The sequence below is a fragment of the Electrophorus electricus genome, chromosome 6, assembly GCF_013358815.1.
Source record: "Electrophorus electricus isolate fEleEle1 chromosome 6, fEleEle1.pri, whole genome shotgun sequence".
Taxonomy (NCBI): Eukaryota; Metazoa; Chordata; class Actinopteri; order Gymnotiformes; family Gymnotidae; genus Electrophorus; species Electrophorus electricus.
Window position 1 is genome coordinate 20,731,791 of NC_049540.1, and position 14,925 is coordinate 20,746,715.

At 40.3% G+C, this 14,925-nt stretch overlaps 2 protein-coding genes across 4 annotated transcripts; one reads left to right on the forward strand and one right to left on the reverse strand.

Annotated features, from left to right (window-relative positions):
• Positions 1–14: 14 nt before the first annotated feature.
• hif1al2 (hypoxia inducible factor 1 subunit alpha, like 2) lies at positions 15–5,439 on the reverse strand. Its single transcript, XM_035527116.1, has 14 exons — positions 5,274–5,439; positions 3,437–3,678; positions 3,218–3,348; positions 2,994–3,078; positions 2,799–2,875; positions 2,492–2,667; positions 2,261–2,367; positions 1,978–2,125; positions 1,651–1,844; positions 1,506–1,563; positions 1,015–1,296; positions 844–919; positions 660–768; positions 15–572 (listed from the first exon to the last, which is right to left on the reverse strand). Exons 1-14 carry the CDS (start codon positions 5,375–5,377, stop codon positions 298–300), a joined length of 2,064 nt encoding a protein of 687 aa, XP_035383009.1. The 5' UTR covers positions 5,378–5,439; the 3' UTR covers positions 15–297.
• A 1,991-nt stretch (positions 5,440–7,430) lies between these two features.
• On the forward strand, positions 7,431–14,894 carry dpp3 (dipeptidyl-peptidase 3). 3 transcript variants are annotated; one of them, XM_027023853.2, is made up of 18 exons: positions 7,431–7,494; positions 8,126–8,456; positions 8,537–8,626; positions 8,972–9,109; positions 9,213–9,287; positions 9,501–9,591; positions 9,717–9,847; positions 9,978–10,108; positions 10,670–10,728; positions 10,822–11,016; positions 11,118–11,230; positions 11,441–11,533; positions 11,684–11,746; positions 11,867–11,991; positions 12,099–12,219; positions 13,173–13,352; positions 13,584–13,746; positions 13,940–14,894. In XM_027023853.2, the coding sequence occupies exons 2-18, from the start codon at positions 8,187–8,189 to the stop codon at positions 14,080–14,082; spliced, it is 2,181 nt and encodes a 726-aa protein (XP_026879654.1). In that variant the 5' UTR covers positions 7,431–7,494; positions 8,126–8,186; the 3' UTR covers positions 14,083–14,894. The 3 variants fall into 3 exon arrangements, with proteins under 3 accessions (XP_026879654.1, XP_026879655.1, XP_026879656.1); XM_027023854.2 differs by lacking the exon at positions 7,431–7,494 and adding an exon at positions 7,713–7,807; XM_027023855.2 differs by lacking the exon at positions 7,431–7,494 and having other exon boundaries at positions 8,195–8,281; positions 8,379–8,456.
• The last annotated feature ends 31 nt before the right edge of the window (positions 14,895–14,925 follow it).

Below are 14,925 nucleotides of genomic sequence, written 5' to 3' on the forward strand. Positions count from 1 at the left end.
CCGAGATGTGCAGTTAAAGGCTATAGCCCTTTTTTTACATTGCACAATTTGAGCCACACTCAGGAACTATACATGTATAAACACCTATAAGAGATCTGTACCTAATAAAGTGTCAGGTGCAGGGTAAGTATTTCTAATAAAATGTCAGCAGAGGTACAAGATAGATGTTTCTAATAAATTATGTGGTGAGTCATAGTAAGTTAATGAAGTCATAAATGAGCAATAGTTGCTATAATGCAAAATGATACCTGTCTTAAGAAAGCAGACACCTTGAAACAGGCTTTTGCATTGCTCTCATTAGTACCAGGACACCCTTGAGGCAACCTGGTCAAGGACAGTGGTGAGCTCAGTCCCCTGAAGCAGGTAAGAAGTGGGTCCTAATGGGGCATTCACTTCACACTCCCACCTGCTCAGCACAGGTAAGCCCACTGATGCTGAGCACATTTTTTCCTCCGTGGCTTTGGTATGTTGGAAGAGAGGTCCTGGAGGACACCAGGAGAGTCTGGAGTATTTAGGGCCCCAGCACACTGACCTTGGAGGATTCTGGCAACAACTGCAAATGATTCTTTCATCTGATTTGAAAACATACAATAAGAAATTTAGATAACTGAATCAAAACACGTAGATATCCATACTGATTTCTAAGAGTCATCTCCTACCAGAGGTTTTGCAGAGATTTTTGGTAAGATGTTCTAAGACCTTCACTGTGTCTGTCCTTTGCTGATTTGGCTTATTTTGAATGGAGGCGATTCCACAATTGGGCTGTACCTGGTACCAAAAACATGCAATTAGCTGAAATGTCTACCTAACGATCATTCTATCAGATGAAGGTACAAAACCAACCTGTTGTTTTCTGTTGATTTTGTTCATGAATTCATGCAACTGGCTTGCTGGAATGAGTTCAGGGCTCTTGCTAACCCTGAATCAAAAGAAAATGCAGTGAAGGTGTGAATAAAAAGTAGAGGACCAAACATAAAGAATTAATTGTACCAAGGCAGTTTCTAGAAGACGTACCAGTTTGTTGGAGAAAAATAACTGTCAGTGTGTTGCAAGGTAGACGAAATGCCTGTTGTGGGCAGAAAGACTTTCTCCACAGGACTGTGCAGCCCTGAGTCTAGTTTCAAGTGGCTCTTCAATTCTGAATGGACTACTGCTCTATCTAAACGGGGTGTTAGCAGGAAGTCTTCCTCGTCCATGGGACTGTATGGTGCCAGGCTATCCAAATCCAGCTCACAAATATCCTGAAGAGAAACAGCCATTTTCACATATCTTCTTAGCACTGGCAGTGCATGAATCCTTTAGGAGGTATAGCCATCAGCAAGAAAAGCAGATGATCCAAGGGTATGCAGGCATATTTTTGGTGAATAGTTTAAATCTGATAAATGCTGATATGTCCAATTTTTTTTTTCAGAACTACTACAATATAATACTGATACTTGTATACTGAGTGTTGTAAGTAGTGAGTTGGAAAACATATTATACTGACATTATAGATATACTCACACAGTTGACAGTCACACACAGCTGTCTTTAGCATAATCTCTATACAGCCATTAGCTGCTCCTTGTGGAGAAAACAGCAGACATCAATGGTGAGCCTTTTCTAATCATGGAGCTGAGGGATGAGATTGGATCATGTTTGAGTATATACCTTTTTCACAGTGAGGAGACACAATATTTGTGTGCTTTTCAGTGGTTGTATATGTAGCCTGGGAGGACCTGTTCTGTAAGGCTCTAATGAATGGTGCAGGGATTGACTGGCCCATAGGCTTGACGGAGTCACATGGTTTCAACAAATGGTCTGTCTGCTCTAGAGAAAACACCACATCTGGCAGCTCCACTGCACTGAAGTGAAACACAGGCAAGACAGATGGCATTCTAGAAAAATATTGGCCATGATAACCTACAAAATTAAATTCATTCTATACTTGATGAAATATAGTTTTGAGTTTGTGCCCATGTCAGAATGCACACTAACCTCAGAATGTAGTTGATACATATAACACTCTCTGGCTTCCCGGTTCGGATGTTGTAGACCACTGCTGCATCTGTCTCTGCCCAAACATAGCCACCGCCTTTCTGCAGCAGTCGATATCTTCCAGTATACACCTGACCTTTTGAGAGCACTGTCTCAGACAGAAATGCAAATTGTATGAAAATCCAGTTTATGATTACAGGTGTGTTAAACAAATCTGATCGAAATACAGAATATGGTTAAAGTACAGGCCACATAGCACCGAGGTAGGTGACTCCTCACTCACAGATGAGGTGTGCCTTGAGCACAAGCTGGCAATCAGATGGATGATAGTACTGATACACCGACTGACCATATAGCTCGGTGTTCCTAAAGCCAGTCATTTCCAATACCCTGAATCAGAGGAACCAGAGAGAGCAGCGTAAAAGCAGTGGAGCTCCACCCAGTGCACGTGTAAGGCAATAAAATTACTCAGCTGTGCAGCTGTATATTATTGAGTACAAGAGATGTACTCTACCCAGAATGGCAGTAGGTAAATTTCATGTCTGGCCCATGGACGCTCAAGAACGTTCTGGAATTAAGGTTAGCTTCCATCTCAATAACTTCCTGCACAGGCAGTGACCTGCACAATAGAATTAGGCAGTTGAACCCTGGAATAGAGGATGACTTCTTGACTCCAGTGCAGTGGATCACCTGTGAACAGGAAGGTGGCTCAGATGTGAAAAGAAATACAGAAGGTAGAGGGGTTTGTTTTTTCTTCCAGTCTTTGCTCAGACAGAAAAATAGTCCTACTTTGTATTTAATAGGCATGAAAAGCAAGTTACCTTCCACGGCATCAGTCTGTGGTTGCCTGTAGTTTTTATTCGGATAAAAACATCACACGTCTGCTCACTTTGACTCCCTAAAGATAATGTATTATGGAAAACTAAATCAGATAATGTGGGATTAGCAACCTAAAATCCAGTTTGCATTGCCATTTGTGATTGTGTCGATGGGAAAAAGATTAATAGTTTGTTTACCTATCAGCCTCATAAGAATGGCTTTGATTTCATTTTGATCGCAGGGATGCATGAAATCGAACAAGCTTTGGCCAATCAAATCCATCTGACATAAAGAAATAAGCACACATTAAATCAATGCTAAAATGAGCATGTCAACCCAATGTAAAGAGATATGTGTTGTTGTTCTCTTCCTCTGAAGTGTATAAAATCATAATGTACAAACTTATAATGGGTTTTCTTACCTGGTTGATTCCTGTGTGAGAAATTACATTCTTTGTGGTGAAGATGATCTTTCCATTCAAAGCCACTATGAGCAGGAACCCTCCAAGTGCATAGTCGAGATACCACTTTTCATTCAATTCAGCTAGCTTCCCTACAAAAACAGGTGCCATTATAACCTTTTAGCTTTCCTTCATGATGCTGTTATTTGCGCAAGCAGCATCTTTTACACACACACTCACCCTGAGTGGAGGACAGAGCTTGCCTCATATCTGGCACTGTACCAGAGCCAGGGGAGTCCAGGACAGCTCTGAGGCACAGGTGGGCAATTGTAAGTCTGATGACAAAGGCTTTATCTAGCTGAACTTCCATTGGAGGGGGCACAGAGAGCAGGGTGGCTAACTCTCTGAACAGCTGGCTTTCCTTCTCCCGCCTGCGCCGTGCGGCCATACGAGAGCGCACCTTCCTCCATTCCGCACACATTCTACAAACAAACAGATGTCTCAAAACTTCAGGACAGCTGAGATGAAGCATCTTTTAAAGTATGTGCATGTACTCCCCTAAATTATATATATATATATATATATATATATATATATATATATATATATATATATATATATATATATATATATATATATATATATAAAAACTCACTCATGTTTCTAGCCACACCCCCATGAAGGCACGCACCTGTACGGGGTTAAGTGTTAGTGTGTCTATCTATTTAATCCTCCATCAGAGCATGCCTCACCATTGGTTATTGTTTGTTTAGCGTCTGAAGTGTAATGTTAAGACCCATGTTTGTCTAACCTGTGTTGATATTAAAGTCTTAATCGTTAGTGTTAAGTGTGTCTATGTTTATTGTTAATGTTGTGTGAGTGCCACCGTAGTCTTTTGTTATGTCATTAAATGTTTCACACGTCGAGAGGGTCTGTGTGTCCTGCTCCACGCCCTGTGGCACTTGGGCAACATTACATTAAGCAGCTAAATAAATATAAATTATGGCTTTATAAATATAAGTGATAAAGCCATAAGTATATAAAAGGATATATGGTGCTGGAGGTATAATAAATGTATACTTTATACATAAATAGGAGGAATGACCTTGAGCTGAGTGCAGTCAATGTGCTTTTCATAATTCAATTGTAAATAGTCTATCAAGGCCCAGGTCACATTCTTTATAACCACACACAGTATACAAAATTATGGAAATTAGACCTTCTCCATCCTTTTCATTTTAATTCATTCGTATAGTAAGTCCAGATTCTAAAAGACATCAGCAGATAAGCAATCATAGAAACTGCCCTCTTCTAAATGTCTGGGTGCAAATGAAGAGGACCACAGGAAGAGCTTGTTCTAGTCTGGTCTTCAGGCTTGCAGTATACAGCAGAATATGTTTTCTTTCAAATGTAATTTTGCTATCTATTTGAGGTTGTAATCACCTTTTTTGTTCGTTATTTTTTCATGAGAATGTTAAAGTTTTAAAAACAGTTATTCTTTCATTGTAGAACAGAATTTTCATGAACCTTTGGCGCATGCATAGCTGAGTCAGAAAAGTTTGTGAATGTTTTTTTAAAAAAAAAAAGACATCGTCATTTGTCCTGTAATAGATATAGCACTGCTTGTTCAACGAACTGGAGGCATCGTGACTGCGTCACTTCATCTTATCACTCCCTCACTGGGCCGTCTGCAGTCCCTGATACAGCAGAAGGACTTTTTCCCCCAATATTTAACAGTAACTAAAATGCAATGTCATTGTTAAAAGAGTGTTATATACATGAATAATGAAAGTATAGTAGTGGTAGAACTTGCTTAATAGTTATAAATTTTGAACTGTGAGAAAACATCTAATATTGGGGTCAAAAGTTCAACTTTCAACAAAATGCCACAAAAAGTAAATTTGTCAACATATAAAATTACCTTCTTCAAAAAGAAATGTCAGCATTTAAGCATTCCAAACTTGTGAATAATTTAAAACCTCACAAAAAGGCATTAAGCACACAGAGAAAGCACATGGTTTGATATGCATTCCTCCTTTCAGTATCTTGACTCAAGAACACAAGCCAGGAATCTTACCTCCCCTTCTTCTGCTTGCTGACTTTCTGTTTGCATCTCTGTTTGACTTGAAGCTCTTGGTCAAAAGAATCCCTTAAAACCATTTCTAGTTGCACTGTTATCATTATGACTTTCAAGTCAATCAGGACTCACAGACAACTGCCAGTCATCACGGTTGCTGGCATATAGTCTGTTTGAAGGCTAGAAATATACAGACCTTCAGCCAATGACATGCATTTAAACAGGAGGCATGTTTGTGTTCACACCCATTTCTTTTGTGGGCTCACAGATCCCACCATCAAACCTCCATATGGCAGTTAGCCTCATTTGAGTGCTGATAAAAACATTTTAGCTTTTTGGAAATGGTTTATTGAATTACATGCATGTGCACACACGGCTACATTTAAACTTGGTAGGCATAAATAAATATTTTAGTTCTTAGGTTTTTCATAGGTACCAGAAAAATGTGTATAATGTCAAAATCCTCTTGTTTTCTATTATTATGGGACCATAATTCTGTCATTTAGTGACAGAAACACTAATGCACCACACAGTTTGATGTGTATTATTCTGTTCTAATGCATTTGTAAACACAGCAAAAAGAAGTACTGGTAACTGAAAATGGTTGGCATAAAGACAGACATGCAGGGCAGGTGTTCAAGTATGTCATGGTCATAATGTATCTTGACAGATTACTATTTAAAATTTGAATTCTTATTCAAATTATAAAGAATATATTTACTTTCCCATTTGAATGGACACTTGAGCATTGAGCAGGGTCTATACTTTAAATAGCAATCCAAAAAAACTTATACAACCTTGTCTAGTGAGACGCTTTGGAGTGGGACAAATATAGAGGAGAAAGCCAAACACTAATAACGTTATTTTTCACATCACCGTTTAACACCCTTGGCGTGATCTGAGCCTCACTTTTGATTAAATGTTCATGCAGGCTTTGTCACTTTCCTCTCTTAGCTAGTGGTCTTACCCTCTGTTTAATAAAAGCATTAAGGAAGATCTAAATCTCTGTGGGTGACAATGAACCAAAAATGATCAGCTACAGGAACTAACAGGTGTGAGTTCTAAAATGATATTACAGGTGATTTATTGACAGTGGTTTTCTGTGTTTGATTTTGCTGCCTGCTCCAGGGATAATCAAGAAACCTTCATCCCACAAGATCACTGTCAACAATTTGAAGGAATAAAGTAAGAGACAATAGACTGCCTTTCCCCTTTATATTGCCCAAATGGCATAGCTTCTTAACAAATAGTCCACTGTGTGCGGAATCCAGTTCGTGTGGTTGTTGTCAGCCAAAACCACCAAAATGTTATGTTTTATAGCAATATCATGAAACTGAAAATAGTTTCTGTATAGTGGTTTTCTTATTTACACCCGACAACCAAGGAGCAATCATGGTAAATAATCTTGATATTCAGGCACTAATCAGGGGTGCATATCCCAAACATGAAAAAGAACCTTGTTTGCTAAGTAGAATGTTAAAGATCAAGTTTGCAATACTACAGGCAGTCACATGCCAGAATTCTAATTAAAAAGGAAATAAAGAATGAGACTATAAGACCTTGATATCAGACATCACAACTGCTGTATTTTACCACATATGGAGCGGCATGCCCAAAACATATTTTTTTTCCCCATTAGTTAGCCATTGCATGAACTACAATACAGGTTTTTAAAGTCTCAAAGTGAAAATTTAGTCAGGCACAGTCTGACACATAGAAGCAACAGAAGGCTAATGAACCCTTCTCTAACTGCAGAGAAAACATGGTACAGATATTTTCGGTTCCAATTTTAAGCACAAGACTGATGCTCGGATGATCTGAACCACCACAAACTGCATCATTAATTACACAGTTTCTGGATACATTTTGGCAAGAAAAGCAGGCCTCTGATCACATATTCTCTCTCGCTCTTGGTCTTGGTCTTTCAAAACAAAATTAAATCAGACTCGGATTACTCAGAATATACGCAAAAACAATTCTAGATTATATCATCAACATCCACACTATATTTTGATTTACTAGGCTTAAAAGTGAAAAGTATTTTTTATTGTTAAGCGAAGCATAAAAAACGCTATTTGCCTTAACTCGTTGATTGGTTATTGGGCCGATCAGTTTTCTGTTCTCCTACATGATTGGCTATGAGGCGGGCCATTCATTGAATGGATAGCGGAAGTTATAGACAGTGAGCTTGCATTTTGACAGGGTTGGATTCAGAAATCAGGTAACCTGCAAAGTAATTTTAAATGGCTCAGCAAATATAAGTATGAGGGGTTTTGTTTAATTAGATATGCTTCAGTAAGACTGAAGTTTGAGTAGTGTTTTGCGCGTTTGACTGCAGCTAATTAGCTAGCGAATTTGACCCCCCCCCCCCCCCCCCCAAAAAAACAAGCTAGCTAGCAAGCAAGTTAGCAAACCTTAGTTAGCTATGTTAGCTTTAATTAAAGCCGTAAGCATGTAGCTAGCTTGCTAGCGTTAGCTAAATTATTAAATGACAATAGACGTTTGCTTGTCCTCCCTTGCACATTGATGGAAATGTGAGCTCCTTGTGCAGCCGTAGTTACATTAATTCTCGGTTTAATAGTAGACCATTTTGAGTAACGTTATTAGCTAACAGTATTGTAGGTAGTAAAAGTTCGCCCGCGTGTTTAGATGAGATGAGTTTGTCTTTCGTCTTCACATTGCATGGAAGCACAAATAATACACGGTTGAAAACAAAGGCTTTATTAATTTTGTTTTAACCTTAGAAAGTTTTAAAAATATGACCATGGCGTTTCGTCTGTTCAGTAACTCGAGACCACATTATTTGTGTATTTTTCTTATGCATTTTAATTACACCACTGTATCTCCTACAGATTTCTCTTGCAGATGCTCCTTTAACGTCCAGTGGAAGAAAAACATCGCTCATAAATCAGCATGGTGGATTCTCAGTACTACCTGCCAAATGACATTGGGATCGCAGCCCTGGATTGTGGAGAAGCCTTCAAACTGCTTTCTCCCAAGGAGAAGTTGTATGCACATTACCTCTCAAGGGCCGCTTGGTACGGTGGTCTGGTGGTGCTGCTGCAGACCTCTCCTGAGTCTCCCTATGTCTATGTGCTCCTGCAGAGACTGTTCCGGAAGCAGGCCCCTGCACAGTTGGAGGCTGTGGCAGATGCAGCAGGGCTGAGCTCAGAGGAATACCAGGTGAGAATCTCACTTCAGTAATCTCATAGTTAATACTCAGAGAGTGTAAACATTACTACACCAGCTGCCTTCTTTTTCAGGCATTTCTTGTATATGCAGCTGGGCTATACGCAAACATGGGAAACTACAAGTCATTTGGTGATACAAAGTTCATCCCCAATTTACCAAAGGTAAATTATACAAAACATGCTGTTTTTTGCCCACCCCTCACCCCCCTCTTTAGGGGGAACAATACATCTTTGTTGTTGGTAATATATAGTTCATGAGACAATGGGGGTGGTCCCCTGGGGGACACATACTGACTAGATACCAAAAAAGTGATATAAAATACAAATATAAATAATTATTTTGTTTTCTAGTAATGCTGTCACATAATGAGTGTGCAGGATTACTCTTTAAAGGCAATGATGCTGACAGATGAATATAAAAAAGATTAATCTTATTTCAGTGTTTGCATTGATTCTGTCTGAGTACTGAAGAATGTCATAACTAACTGAACTTGGCCATATGTGCAGGAGAAGTTCAAGGCCCTGGTGTGGAATAGTCAGGCCTATAAGGAGAGCCCAGGTGAGATGGAGGCACTGTGGAACAACTGCTCTCACCTGCTCTACTCCCTGGAAGACAAGCAAAAACAGCTTGGTCTTGGGGACAAGGTAAGACTGCACTGCTCAGTTTGAAACAGACATGGATCATTTCAACCTCCTGGCCCTTAGCATGAGTTTTTAATGGTTTTCCCCTTTCTCCCTTGTTATTAAGGGAGTCACTACATATTTCTCAGGAAACTGCTGTTTAGAAGATGCAGAGTTGGCCCAGAAATTTCTAGACTCCAAGGTAAAAAATAAATTATATATTTTCCTGCTATATGCAGTAATCTTCATTAAAATGGTAGTTGTGACATGTCTATCCCTTTCCTATGGTAGTATTCCACTGATTGTATTATTGAAAGTTATTTAAGTCCATCTCAGTAAGAAATGGAGATTGGGTTACATTGAGTCCTCATATAGCAAGTGTCCTCCTCATGTTTGTAATGTTATATCTTCTCAGAAACTGAGTGCCTACAACACCCGTCTGTTTAAGAAGGAGTCAGCAGGGAAGCACTGCTATGAGGTGCGCCTTGCCTCTGCAGTGAAGAAAGGTGAGGAAAGGAGAGCTGATTACATTTTTAAAATGGGCTTAACTCACGTTCATCTCAACACAATAAGCCGCCTTTGCGGCCCTGAAGTCACTTTCCTCTCAGGCCGCCTTTGCTGTCTCTTACAGACTGTGGTGTGGAAGGCGAGGGAGAGACTCGCTGTGGCACGTATGACTTTGACGAGGCCGTATTCTCTGTTCAGAGAGGAGATTATGCATTTCTTATGGAGAAAGTGAGCCAGAACTTGGAGAAAGCTAAGGTGCATATGCATGATGCACACTAAATATTTTCACTGGAATTGCGAGCTCTTGCAGATCAATTTTTTTTTTTTTTTTTTTTTTTTTTTAATTCGGTACGACAGACATTTCTCCTTTCTTTATCTTCTGTAGGCTTATGCTGCCAGTGATAACCAGAAGGGCATGCTGGAGGAATATATCCGTAGTTTTACCTATGGTTCTGTGGATGCTCATAAAGAAGGCTCTCGGTTTTGGATAAAAGACAAAGGACCTATTGTGGAGAGGTGAATAATACATAACGCATTTAATATGGATTTGGCTCAGTCTTTGTGACACTAACGGCCAACGCTATTCTGGGAAGGTTTTGAAGCATGTCTGGGATTTTGTGCTCATTTAGTCAAAACAGTATCTGAGATGTCAGGCACTGATGTTGGACAAGAAAGCCTGGCTTGCAATCAATGTTCCAATTAATCCCTAATGGGTTAATTGGGGTGGAGTTCAGGACACTGTGAAGTCCACTGCATTTGTTTGTTTCACAGCATTCTCTTCAAACCATGTCTTTATGGACTGGAACCTAGGTGCACCTTCATGCTGGAACAAGAAAGGGCCTTACCAAAACAGTTGCCACAACGTGGGAAGCCAATAATTGTCTAAAATGTCTTTGTATGCTGATGCATTAACAGTGGAACACTTACCATTCCAAAACCTGTAATAAGTGGTATTAAAACCCGCTTTTATTCAAATCAGAGATTTGTACAGAGGTTTTTCCATTCTTTTCTCATAGAACCTACCCCAGAATTTTCTTCCAACTTTTTGTTCTACCCTCTCATTTCTCTGCTCAATAGTTACATTGGCTTTATTGAGAGCTACAGAGATCCGTTTGGCTCAAGAGGGGAGTTTGAAGGTAGGATCAAATTCCCATTTAGCTCCTGGCAACCAACATTATTTAAGAAGATGGCTTGTTAAGCCTTCACATCGCTGCTGTTATACGCACCAGGGTTTGTTGCTGTGGTGAATAAGGCGATGAGTGCACGCTTTGCTGAGCTGGTAAGCTCAGCTGAGGTTTTGCTACCAGAGCTGCCGTGGCCTCCTGCCTTCGAGAAGGACCACTTCCTCAAACCTGACTTCACCTCCCTGGATGTGCTCACCTTTGCTGGCAGCGGCATTCCAGCAGGAATTAATATTCCAAACTGTGAGTTTTACAACTCCCTGCTGCTTTTAAATTCAGTTTTCAAGGCCTGATGGTTTTACCCAAAAAGGAAATTTGTAATGCTGAACTCTCTCTTTTTCTAGATGATGACATCAGACAAACTGAAGGCTTTAAGAACGTGTCATTGGGGAATGTGTTGGCTGTTGCATACGCCACACAGAAAGAGAAGCTCACTTTTCTTGAAGAAAAAGACAAGGTAGGAAATTACTCTCTCATTGACACAAGGATGCCAACCCTGGGTACATAAATGCTTGTAGTTCTTATATGCTCCATTTTAAAAGTGCCTGTACTGCACATCGGAATGCTTTGGAAGATTTCTGGGGTGTTAATAGTTCAGGGCATTGTGAAGTGATGCTACTCAGAAATGACCCTGCATTACCAGTTACTTGTTTTGTCACACATGCAGGATCTGTACATCAAATGGAAGGGCCCTTCTTTTGAGGTGCAAGTGGGGCTTCATGAGCTTCTGGGCCACGGTAGTGGGAAGCTCTTCATCCAGGTGAGAGTCTGCTCTAGTCTGTCGTTTGTAATTGATATTTAATGGACTGTTTTATGATCTGCCAAATGTGTATGTACTACGTAAGGAGCATGGGTTAAGAGTATGGGATTAGTCAAATCACATCATGCTGTGTTTGTGTGTGCTACATAGGACGAAAAGGGAAAACTCAACTTTGATAAGGCTGAGGTCCGTAATCCCGAGACAGGAGAACTGGTAAGTTTGCTATGCCACTTTGTCCTATCTTGTGGGCAGTAGACGTGTGTAACAGCAGTAATTCTGAGGTGAACACAATGGCATGCCTCTATCAGCCATTGTTCTTACTGTGTACGTCAGATATCTAGCTGGTACAAAGGAAGTGAGACATGGGACAGCAAATTCTCCACCATTGCTTCCTCCTATGAGGAGTGCAGGGCAGAGTGTGTGGGACTCTACCTCTGTCTTAACAAGCAAGTCCTCAGGTAAGCCAACTTACTCTCTCTCATTCACATATATTTATTCTTGCACTCCAAAATCTACGTGGAGTATATGGTACAGTAGCTAAATATGCCTGTGTGCTTGGGGACAGTATATTTGGCCATGAAGGTGAGGAAGCAGAGGAGGTTGTATATGTCAACTGGCTGAACATGGTCCGTGCCGGTCTGCTGGGCTTGGAGTTTTACACGCCAGAAAGCAAGAGCTGGAGACAGGTCTGTCAAATCCTTACATCCTTGTGTCTGTCTTCACCTGGATGATTCTTAGCCCATGTATGCTCAGGGTTGTTAGGGTGTCATGGTTTCGATGTTGGTCACCTTGTGTGATTGAATGGTTACCTCAGCATTTTAATTGCAGATTAAAATGGGTTTCCATCCATTTTTGTAAACTCGTGGTTTTGTCTCCCCCCATACACCACTGGTTCTCATCCCTTTATGTCTAGCAACTTCTAAAAAGTATGCTACCCCCTCATTCTGGATTTTCCCAGTTATATTGTAACAATCTCCATTCTTGCATGCAGAGTACGCAGACTACATGGAAAATCCTTTGGCTGAGCAAATATGTTGTGTTTCTGCCAACAATGTGAAATGCAGTCTAAGTGAATTTATCGTGTTTCTTAAGTACAGGATTATGTACTTCTTACACAACCCTCCGGAATTCTCACAACTTGTTGTTTAAGGTAGTGGTTTTCAAACAGCCTCTCTCAGAAAAGCACTAAATTGAATACTGGAATTTTTCTATTTTACTGGCTTTATTTTAAATTCAAACCAATGGTTTCATATTTGACTACATTAAACAATAGCCGAGTCAATTCACAGCATTAGACTATTTGTTGTGTTTTTACTTGGACCTTTTCAAGTTGTAACCTGGCATAATTTTAATACAATTTATTTGATATTTTTCCTTTTTGTTTTGATTGTTAGACATGTACAAAGACTTTTGTAAAACATTTATAATTAATTGTTCCTTTAATTTTCACCATCAGCTTGTGCTTTAAATTCAGTTAATGCCATGATGTCGTGAAACTGACACATCATACTGTGACGTTCAAACTGTAACATTCCCTAGCATGCCCCGATTTCCGCTTCTTGGCTTTGCTTTATCATCTAGAGCCCTTCCATCCCTCAGCTCCTGGGCTCAATGTGGTGTCATGGTTTGTGTGTGGCAGGCTCATATGCAGGCTCGCTTTGTGATTCTGCGTGTGCTGCTGGAAGCAGGAGAGGGGCTAGTCACCCTTTGCGAGTCCTCGGGGGCAGACGGTCGCCCTGATGCCCTCATCACACTGGACCGCAGCAATATTCACACAGTGGGCAAACGTGCCATGCAGAAGTTCCTCTGCAAACTGCAGGTACAGCTATACAATTCATTCATCCAATGTTGATCCGTGGCTGTCTTTAAGTACCTGCATTGTAAAGTATAGCTATTTTGGTAGAGAAAATAAACTACAGAGCTCTTGGATAACTGTCTGGTGTCCCTACTGAGCTGAATCTTGTATTCAGGGACACAAACTGGGACTACAGGTCGTGAATGCCGATGTGTTTGCTCATTGTCCAGTCAGCTCCTGTAACTATCTGTCCAGGTGCACAAGTCCACAGCTGATGTGGAGGGCGGTAGGGCTCTCTATGAGACTTACTCTGCAGTCACGTCTGACGGTTCTCACGATTTCCTACGGCTAAGGGAGACTGTCCTACTCCGCAAGGAAGCCCGTAAGATGTTCGTCCAGGCCAACACTCTGCTTAAAGGTTAGCTGGCTTTATTTAAAGTTTCTCCATGTACCAAAAATCACATTCTTTCTGAGCAGGAATCTACTGTGACTGTTATTCTCAGTGTTTTCTTTGTGTGCTAATATGCCCTATTACTTTCAGACTCCCTTGCGGCTGTTCTAAAGCGCAATTGTTCTCAATTGCACTGCTAACTGTGCACTCTGCATTTCAGGAGAGACGGTCGAACTGGAGGAGTATGAGGCTACTGCTGCAGGACTGATCCAGTCATTCACCCAGCGTTTCACTGAAGATGCTGAAAAACTGGAGGCTCAGCTGCTGGAACTGGTCTCCATTGACGCCCCCTGCTGGTGCTGAGTGACACTGCGCTCTTAAAGCCAGCCTCTCCAATGAGTGTTTTTTGTTGTTGTTTTTTTTAAATTTAATTTAATTTTTTTTAACTGCACTAATCCAGCAGGCAAAAGATGCCTCACAGAATGAAATAAGAAAATCAGATAGAAATGGAATATACAAGGTCCCTGTGAAAACAATGCAGGATACATGGCAAAAAATGAGATGGTCACCTTGAACCAAACTTAGTCACATTTAGTGCTTTACTTGTTTTACCATATACAGCTTCGTTAGATTTGATTCACAGTTCTGTGTTGGCCAATGTCAATGTACAAATTCATGACAGTTTTCAATTCGGAGTATGTAAGCGCTGCTCATCTGAGATGGGACCATAGCCTCCACTTCCCACACAGATGGAGACGTGTTAAAGCAACAATGAAGTAAAATGTGCCCTGTGTGGGAGGAGTGGGAGAAAAGCTTATACAATCTAGACAAGTTACACTTTCTTGAGTTATTTTAAAACATCCAGTCCAAATAATCATCTAGTGACATTCGTTATCTCTGCATGACATAACCAACTGATTATCAACTGCCTATAGGTCCAGCTTGGTATATGAACGGTTTAGTGAGAAGTTCCACAGGACATGAAAGTGTCACTGATTTTATTTGTTCTTGAAGGTATGTAATGTCAAAGCATATCGTGTGTGATTTGTGGACAATGGAAACATTTCCTACTATATAAAAACAATGTCCACAATCTTTGTTGTTTTTTTACAGCACCTGTAGTATTAAATATTTCATAATGATAATACAGCTAATAAATGTCTAAATTTACAGTATTTAGCTGACATTTTATCCAAAGCAACTTAC

What these genes read in the sequence shown, in the direction of transcription:
- hif1al2 (XM_035527116.1), bottom strand. Translation starts at nt 5,377, where the DNA reads ATGATAACAGTGCAACTAGAAATGGTTTTAAGGGATTCTTTTGACCAA. An exon ending in AGCAAGCAGAAGAAGGGGAG is followed by an intron (nt 3,679 to 5,273) that starts GTAAGATTCCTG and finishes GTTTGTTTGTAG; the next exon opens with AATGTGTGCGGAATGGAGGA. An exon ending in TTTACCTACTGCCATTCTGG is followed by an intron (nt 2,368 to 2,491) that starts GTAGAGTACATC and finishes CCTCTGATTCAG; the next exon opens with GGTATTGGAAATGACTGGCT.
- dpp3 (XM_027023853.2), top strand. Translation starts at nt 8,187, where the DNA reads ATGGTGGATTCTCAGTACTACCTGCCAAATGACATTGGGATCGCAGCC. An exon ending in TGCCTCTGCAGTGAAGAAAG is followed by an intron (nt 9,592 to 9,716) that starts GTGAGGAAAGGA and finishes TGTCTCTTACAG; the next exon opens with ACTGTGGTGTGGAAGGCGAG. An exon ending in CTCAAGAGGGGAGTTTGAAG is followed by an intron (nt 10,729 to 10,821) that starts GTAGGATCAAAT and finishes TATACGCACCAG; the next exon opens with GGTTTGTTGCTGTGGTGAAT.